This window comes from Meles meles, chromosome 7 (assembly GCF_922984935.1).
Source record: "Meles meles chromosome 7, mMelMel3.1 paternal haplotype, whole genome shotgun sequence".
Lineage (NCBI taxonomy): Eukaryota > Metazoa > Chordata > Mammalia > Carnivora > Mustelidae > Meles > Meles meles.
In genome coordinates this window covers 47,799,512-47,808,853 of record NC_060072.1, presented here as the reverse complement: position 1 = coordinate 47,808,853, position 9,342 = coordinate 47,799,512, and the positions used below count along the sequence as shown (strand labels likewise).

Here is a 9,342-nt window from a genome sequence, read left to right as displayed (position 1 = left end):
TCAAGCCGCTGCTGAAATGATGGAATCTGGTTCTATCAGGCTTCTTCTATCCCTATTCCCAGGCGCGCGCACGCGCGCGCATACCCCCCCCCCCCCCCCCCCCCCGCCACGTCGTAAGCTATATATGGACGCCAAGTTTCAGGTTGGTTCTAGCAGTCCTCAACTCACATCGAAGGTTCATTTTCCGACTCCTGGACAGTCCAACACGAAGTTAACTCGAGGCCGCCTGTAGAGCTCAGGGAAACACCATCCCGGAGGCGAGCGCTCGTTTCCAGGGAAACCGCCCGCGGAGGCACCTGGGCCACGCGCCCCGGCACCTGCGAAGAGTCCAGCCTGACGCCAGGGGGCGCGGGAGCGCATCGGCTCCTCCCACCCCACGCTGGCCCCACGCCAGCCCCACGCCGGCCCCACCCCCGCCCCGCCCCCGGCCCCGCCTTCTCTCTATCTGGCCGGGCCGCTCCAGGCTCCCGGCCGCGCTCCCAGCGCAGGCGCAGTCCCGCGCTCCCTCGGCGGCTCCCAGCGCAGTGCGCCCACCGCAACTGAGTGTAGCGGCGTCGGCTGGCAGTCCTCTTCCTCTTCTTCTTGCTTTAGGGCGCGCTCCGTATAACGCTGAGAGCGCCCCTGAGCGCGGACAGTGACCGCGGTGATTTCGTCAGGTGAGTGCAGCCGCGGGAGGGAGAGGCCCCGGGCGCGGAGCACCGCCCCCCTCGGCGCCCGCGCGCCAGCCTCCCTCCCGCGAGCGGGCCTGGAGGGGCAGCCGTGGCAGGTGCAGGTGCCGGCGCAGCGCGCGGGGACCCGGCCCAGCAGCCCCCAGCCCGGCAAGCGCGCTCCCCCGGCTCGGCACGCGGGCTTTAGGACCCCCGGCGGGAGGGCTCCGCGCCTCGGGGTGTCTGGGGCCGCTGGGGCGTCGGGCTGCGGCGGCTCCTCCCCCGCCCCCCGGACGCGGGCGCGTTACTCATTAACTGCGCGGTCCCGAGCGCCCGCGGCTGTGAACCCGAATCCCGGTTACCTGTCGGCGGGGCGCGCGCGGCTGGCTGCTGGGGGCCCGCAGCCGCGGGGTGGGGGGGTGGTTGTAAGAGAGTTCCCGAACAAGTGTGGAGCCCGGCGCTGCGCGGGACCTGGAGTGGAGTGAAGCGGTAGACTTGGACCTGGAGTCTTAGTAAAGGACAGGCGAGGCTCCCGGTCAAGACGTAGAGGTCACCCTCGGCAGGTTTCGGCGAAACTTGGGGGGCTAGAGCAAGCGCCGGGAGTCGCGCCTTAGGCGGCAGCGCATTTCGGCCTGACTTTTGTTTCGGGGAATTGAGACGAGCTGCACCGACGTAATTGTAATTACACTGCGCTTCCAGCGTTGACAACTCTCTGCGACTGCCCGGGGACCAGCCAGCTCTAATGGACCCTAGAAGTGATGATGTTAGGTGGAATCTGCAGCACGTGAAGAGTTGCCAGTTGTTATGGGATTAAGAAAACAAATCTTTAATGGCTCAAGGGTAAGGTCTGGAAAATTAAGAATGCTGAGATAATACTGATCCCTGAGAAGCAATTTAGTTTCGTCGAAATATAGCATATTCCGAGGCTACCTGTTCCACACTCCTCTGTTTCCCCCTCCAACTCCTTTCAGTGTGGGGAAAAAAGCCGTGTAATCTTTTGCCGTGGAATGATTACATAATTGGAGAAGACCGATGAGAGGATTAAAACAAAACTGTTCTATTGTAAATCGATTGAAAGACCCAGTTCTATTCATTATCCTCATTATTTTGTTCCTTATTATTTTCACGGTTTCTTTAAAACGGTGAATGACAAATCAAGGAAAAAAGAGGCAGAATAGATTTGTAGACTGATCACAGTAAATATTTGATACTGTTAAATATTCCACCAGTTTTATGGGGCCTTGTTATGTTAATATTTGTTATTTATTTACTAGTCCTGTGCATTTTGTTGGAACTTTTCATGTTTGGACAGACACTGAATCCCAACTGTGGTTTATGTGATCTAATCCTAAAACCCTTGTGGAATTTAAAGAAGTTAAACAGTTCTACAATTTTATTACAGTAGTGTATTTCTTACACTATATATAAAAATGTGTATATAATATATATTTATTCACACACACATATATGTAATATATTAATCTGTACATGTATTAACCAAAGTGGATACTTTAATATAACTCCTCCTTATGTGTTCAGCAAACAGTTCAGCTGTGGTATTGAATACCTCACACCTTTTCCTAGGATGGATAGTTGCTGTTTGGCCAATTGTGGGTTTTCTAATTAGATAGACTTTTACTTTTTGAATTAGTATAGTTATGCATATGCTTCCTTTAATATTTTTTCCTTGAATTTTCTCTAAACCCTCAGTTCCCCACAACACATACACAGACATTCCACAAATAATTTTTACAATGGAAGCTTTCTTAGAAATCTAGGTCTGTCCCCATCAATTCTTTATATGGTGGAGCAAAAACTTGTAGGTGACAGTTTGCACGTATTATTGTAATTAGTGCACCTTTTATTTTCTTTCCTGAGCAGGACTGACTGAACCAATTAGTTACCTAGCAATATGAAAAATTATTAATTGGTTTTAAAGTTTTAGCTCTGTTACTTGCTGTGCATGTGACCTTGAGTAAATTGTTGAACCTCTCAGCTTGTTTTCTCCATTTGTAAGTGGATGGAGTATTAGGTCAAACCACGTGACTGCCAGTTTTCGACTGTTTTTAACATGGTTCAAACTAATATGAAAATCATAATGGTGGGATGAGAATTAAATGAGATACTCCGTTCGGGGAAAGGAACAAATACTAGCTTGGTAACTGGTCTATACTTTGTTGCTCTAGGTACTTTGACTCTTTTGGTCCTCAGGACTTGCTGGGATATAAGCGGTATTACCACATCTACAGATCAGAAAATTGAGATTCAGAGAGGTAAAATACCTTGCCTCTGGTTACTTAGTTGTCAGTGGTCATATAGATGATTAATGGCAGAGCCAAGCCAGGATTGCAAACTGAGTTGGCTGCCCAAAATGGACTCCTCACATGCTTGCTCCCTCCATTCCTTTCTACATCTTCTGTAGAAGAACATTGTAATTAAAAGGTGACTGCAGAAGAAAGGTGTTATTGTCATTTATATTTCTCGGTAAAAAGTATCCAGGTTTTCTGGTGATGGTGATACTACTACTGCTACTCCTACTTTTGAGCTTATAGCTTACCACGTGGCAGGTTCTGCTCTAAGCACTATCCCAAGTCGTTTACTCTGACAGTGATTTAGGAGTTAGCTAATGCTTTATCCCATTTTAGAGTTGAGAAGATTAAGACACTGAAAGATTATGTAGCTTGCTTTAAGATCGCACAGCAAATAAAGCAACATGACTAGATTAGAAAAGTCAGGCGGTTTGTTTTTAATGTCTGTGCTCTTCGCCACTACACTCTTCTGCTTCATGTGTAGGTTGTAATGCCAAATTGTTTTTAATTAAGCTTTTATGAGATACTTAATATAATAAGTAATTCTTTATGTGTCACCAGAGATTTTCAAATCAAATATTCATTGAGCATCTACTCTGCAAGTCACAGTGGGGGGTGGTTGAAGGAAGGTATTCATGGAGTCTGGAAGGCAGGCCTTATAATCATTCCCGTATCTTTTATAAGGTTCTCAAAATTTATTTATTTTTTATTTTTATTTTTATTTATTTATTTATTTTTAAATATTTTATTTATTTATTTGACAGACAGAGATCACAAGTATGCAGAGAGGCAGGCAGAGAGAGAGAGGAGGAAGCAGACTCCCCGCCGAGCAGAGAGCCCGATGTGAGACTCCATCCAAGGACCCTGGGATCATGACCTGAGCTGAAGGCAGAGGCTTTAACCCACTGAGCCAGCCAGGCGCCCCATGGATTTTATTTATTTATTTGACAGAGAGAGAGAGATCACAAGTAGGCAGAGAGGCAGGAAGAGACAGGGGGTAAGCAGGCTCCTTGCTGAGCAGAGAGCTGGATGCGGGGCTTGATCCCAGGACCCTGAGATCATGACCTGAGCCGAAGGCAGAGGTTTAACCCACTGAGCCACCTAGGCGCCCCAAGTTTCTCAAAATTTAGAACGTATATGTCACATATGTGTTGTAGTTTTAATGTATGCCAGATAAGACAAGGCGTTAGAATAGTTGGAGAGTGGGGAGGAAGGATGAGTCGTAGGTAGAGATACTGCGTGTTGAGGAAATGAGGGAAACTTCCAGGATATTCTGAGGGAGTACACTTTTCAAGTGTAAAGCTTTGTCTTAAGAGTTTTGGTTAAGGTGTAGTTTATTAAAGGACAGTAAGTTGTTACTAAATTACTTAAACACACTTGGGTATTTTAAAAATAAAATATCTGAGCTTTTGAAAACTCCTTGCTAGCTAATTCCTCCCTTTCTCTACTGTTCTCCCTAGCTTTGCCAGCTAGTAGTTGTGTGTATGTGCGCGTGCGCACATGTGTGGGTGCACACGCGTTTGTTTTTTATGCTTCCAGAGTACTGAGTACATGCCTCTCTTTTGGTATTCATTAGTTTTGGTATTCATATTGCCTTGTAAATCTTCACAGGTGTTCTCTTCCTCTAGTGTACACGTGCTTTGAAGGCAGGGCATAAGTCATCCTACCCCCCATTTTATAGGTCTGGAACCCATAGGTACTAGGCTGTGTAGTGATGGGTGTCAGTGGAAGAATATTACGATATATTGAAATTGATCTAGCAGCAGTAATGGAAATGTGTTCTGAGTAAGAGCTGTGGGGACTAATGGAAGAAAGGGAAGGATATACTTCTAGCAGCTAGCATTAACTTGCTATCTTTGTTTTTCCCTTCTGCTTTCCCTTTCAACTTACAACTAAATGAGGTAGTTTCATAAGCTTAAATTCTACCTAGTCATGGTTAGAAAAAAGTGAAAAAGTAATCTTGATTCATCTTAGAATATTGGCAGCAGAAAATGAGATAGCTGTAGCCATTAGCTGAGATTACCTAGAGGAAGAGAATGGAAAATTTTGAAGTCGTTCAAGTTTGTGGGGATTTGTTTCTTGTTGTTAAGAACAGGGTTGTAAACATAATTATAACGGAAGTTGATAGAATTCTACGTATATGGATTGACAATCTGGCATAAAGAAACTATGCAAGAATGAGATTACCTTAGAAGCTTAAAAGAACATATAGATGATAGCTTAGAATTAATTAAATAAGTGAATTGTAATATGATGGGTTTGGATAATATTATTAAGTATTTGTTGGGAGCACCTAGGTTGACAGAGCAGGATCAGATATAAAAAAATCATCCAAAATAAATTAAAAAAAAAACAATAAGTCAAAGTGTATTAATTTCCTTTTAGGAAGAGAAATGTATTTGAACTCTTTACCTCAGGGGGGAAAAAAAAACCTGTTTTCCCTTTTATGTCAGATAAATAAGGATCCCTTCTGGTTTAAGACCCCTTGATTTTCACTATTGTGTATTCCTTAGATTTTTACAGATAGCACACGTTTGTATTGTGCTTTGCAATCCATGCAACATTTTTACATTGACTGGTAAGCCATTTGATTTTGTTAGATACAGGCATGGGGGGGTAATACCACCCATTATAGACACTGAAACTGAGGTTCAGAGAAATTAAGTGACTTGTACAAGTTTACACAGCTAGTTAATGATGAAATCTGAGCTAGAAGGAAGGTTTTCTAAAACTACTTTGATAAAATGCTCGGGATCCCCAAATGTTTTAAAAGCTCAGTTTCTTGGGGCACCTGGGTGGCACAGTGGGTTAAAGCCTCTGCCTTTGGCTCAGGTCAAGCCCCGCATTGGGCTCTCTGCTCCGCAGGGAGCCTGCTTCCTCCTCTCTCTGCCTGCCTCTCTGCCTAGTTGTGATTTCTCTCTGTCAAATAAATAAAATATTAAAAAAAAAAAAAACAACTCAGTTTCTTTAGTCTTGATATTCTCTCAAGGTGCTTACTGTTATATCTATATTTTTAAAACAAAGGTAGCCTGGAATCACTCTCTGTACTCTTTCTGCTTTGCTATTCTCTCTCTAAAGACTCTTACTGTTTAATTAGCCAAAGAATATACACCTCAGTGCCTGTTGAGTGTTGACATATATTCTTGCATATGCAAAATAAGGAGTCTTCCGCTATTAAGAAAACTATTGGAAAACTTTATATTTCTGTTCTAAAGATTTGTAGTTAAATACAGTATTAGTAAGCCAGTTGTTAAGTTTTGAGTATTTTCTGAAAATCCTTAAAGAATCCACAATAACTAGCATCTCTAAAATCCATTTGCATCCTGTGGAATTGGTAAATGCAACTTAATTTGTGCTCTGTTTTAATAAGAGTGGAAAGATTGTGTAGCTTGATTGACCATCTGACTAATTTTTTCCTTCAGTTATTAATTAAATTTACACTTACCAACATAGGACGCTTCTTAAAATATAAATGTGATCTTTTTTATTAATATCAAAATGTTTAGTGAATGTTAATGAGAAAATGATTAATATTTTCCCCCTTATTTATGTAGTATTTGAATAAATTTGAAAGCTGTCTAATTGTGGAGAATTTCAAGTAAAATCAGTAGATGCTAAAACATAGTGAACTTCAGAGTTCCTATCATTTAGCCCAGGAATCAGCAAGAAGGATCATCCTGCTACATCTACTTCTCCCCTTCTTGTATTATTTTGATCGAATTCAGGCATTGTATACTTTCATCTGTGAATATCTCAGTATGTTTTTTTAAACAATGAAGGGCAGTTAGCTACAATATGGTTACACACTTTAAAAAATTAACAGTAATTCCTTGATATGAAATAGCCATACTTTTCCCATAACAGGAAGACCACAATAATAAAATCAAGCTTCTGTTTATTTCTACTTACATGCCCATCCCCAAATTCTGTAAGAGGCTGAATAAGTATTTTAAATTCCACCTAGCAGCTAAATGGAGGAAGAAATGATGATAGCAAGGAAAATAGAATAGAACTCAAGGCAATAGTGAATGCTCATTTCAGTAGCTGTATATTAGAGAAACGTTAGTTTTGCCTTCCTGGAAGTAAGACGGGTTCAGAGAGTAAACAGTATTCTGTTCAGAATGGTCGCTCACTCGTGGTTCGTTGAGTGAGACTGTCTTAGAGAGCCTCTGTCTTGACCTACCCTTTCTCTGAATCCTGCCTCTTCCCCCCCAGTCAGTTTTCCTTTTGAAGTGATTCTTGGATGTAGTGGAATCAGGTGGCAGAATCACACCAGGGTCTGAATCCCAGCTCTTATTTATTGACCATTTGACTTTGACAAAATTATTCTCTGAGCCTGTTTATTTTTCTGTTAAAAAAAAATCCCAGTTCAAAGGGATACTGTGAGGAATAACTAGAATAATGTATACTATGTATATGTGTGTATGTCATATGTACAGAATATATGTGTATGTATAAATATAGGTGACACTATCCAAATGTTTTCCATGTATGTATGTATATGTGCATCTCCATCCCTTCCAGTCTCAGAGGTATGGCCTTGACAGCCCTGGGTGTTACACGCAAATAATGAATCATGGAACAATACATCAGAAACTAATGAAGGACGGTATGGTGACCAATGTAACGTAGTATGCAAACAAACAAACCTTAGACCCTTGTAACCTCTTGGCTAGCCTGTTACAATAACCTCTTAACCAATTGCCTCTAGTCTCTTTTCTCTAAAGTCCTTATTGCCTTAGGAGTCATTTTTTTCTAATGACTGCAGTACAGTGTATCTGTACTTGCTAAAGTGTAGATCTGACCATCTCCTCAGGATAAACTACAAGCAGCATTTTCCATGTTAAATGAAGCTTTTAATCTGTCACATATTTGCTTCTCCAGCCTGATTTTCTGTCACTCTCTCTTATGTTGTTTCATTAGTGCCATTTTTCCCTGACTGTCCTGTTTTATTGCCCTGCCTTGTCCACCTGTTGGATTCCTACTCAGCATTTAAAATAACTTATATTTTCCTTCTCCTTGAAACATTTCCTTCCTCCCACCCTTCTCCCCACAGCCCCCACAGTAACCATTTAGTGGCTCACAACAGGCCGTGCGCTGTCTCTTCAGTCCATTTTCATAGTGCCATTCTTAGAACTTGGTGCCAGGATTTGCCCTGAGGAGATGTAAGCTGGCAATTATTCTTCCTTTCTAAATAGAATAAACACAATTGATAAAAAATTTTATTAAATGCACTAATATTGTATATGGGTAAAATGTATTTAATAAATGTGTTTTAAATGTTAGTGGTTTTTAAGAAAGTGAATTGTTGGGATTTGTAACATTTTAATTTGTTATACACTATTGAAATAGCAACCTAATTTTTAATGACAGAAGCTGTTTCTTCCAAAATTCATGCTAAATTAAGAAGTCATTTGGGAATTAATAAAAGCATCTGGACCTTCCTCCCTGCTTTCCATCCTCCAGCAGTCTGTCAGTAAATTGAAAGAGGAAAATAATACATATGTAAACATCTATGTCTGTTAAATACAGGATGTGGGTGCACTGTATAAGTGTTTGCTTTGTTGAGGAACATTTACAACAATACACTTGTAATTTTAACAATATTTTTAAACCAAGCCAAACAACCATTGTTTTTTTTTTCTCTTTGATGAAGATGATGTTTGTGCTGAGATAGTGTGACAGAGTATTTGGCAAGTATTAGTCAGAGGATACCTGTGTAATAATGAATTTTAATTGGTCAGTGGCAGCCTTGGTACTCAGCCCTTGATGAGTATTGTCTGAGTTAATGCTCAGACAACCTTATGAGATCAGTGCAGTTATTAACATCAACCCCCCCGCCCCATTTTTTCAGGTGAGAAATTTAGATTTAGAGCTCTGAGGTCAAGTTGTTAGTAACTGATTGAGCTAGGACTTCAGTCCAGTTTCAGAGGACAAGGGTTTTGGTGAGGTAGCAAATACTGGTTGTCAGACCCTGGTCTTCCTTCTCACATACAGATACAATCCTAAAATCAGGATCTTTGGGTCCAATTTCATCACTAAACAGATGAAGATGTTTGGGCTCAGAGAAGTTTAATGTCCTGCCCAAGTTTGCGTGTTAGAGGCTTGTCAAAACTAAAACCTTACCTTTTTTCTTCAGGTACTTCTGTTTCTGTTCTGCTGTGATGCATATAACCTCCTGCGTTGGAAATTATTTACTTTCTGAAGCGTGTGCTTGGAGGAATTGTAGTAAATACTGAATTAAAATTATTTAATTTTCAGATATTAAATTGATATGGGAAAAGATTAAGATGATGGCCTTAAAGTGTCCCCCCCCCCCAGAAGTAAATCCTTTGTTTCTCATTTGTTAAGTAAATCAAATAAGGGGAATGTGCTTTTTGTGGGAA

The 9,342-nt window shown here is 41.7% G+C and overlaps 1 protein-coding gene across 4 annotated transcripts in view; it reads left to right on the top strand.

The window, feature by feature from the left end:
• The first annotated feature begins 458 nt into the window (after positions 1 to 458).
• The window catches only part of LOC123947374 (RAB3A interacting protein), a 47,794-nt gene continuing 38,910 nt past the window's right edge, over positions 459 to 9,342 (top strand). For 2 of the 4 annotated variants that reach the window (XM_046013557.1, XM_046013554.1), the window contains exons 1-2: positions 459 to 656; positions 1,347 to 1,487. In XM_046013557.1, the coding sequence (XP_045869513.1) occupies positions 1,477 to 1,487 (11 nt within the window). In that variant the 5' untranslated portion in view covers positions 459 to 656; positions 1,347 to 1,476. Of the gene's footprint in view, positions 657 to 1,346; positions 1,488 to 2,833; positions 2,921 to 9,342 lie in introns of all 4 variants that reach the window. The other 2 variants (XM_046013556.1, XM_046013555.1) reach the window with 2 other exon arrangements.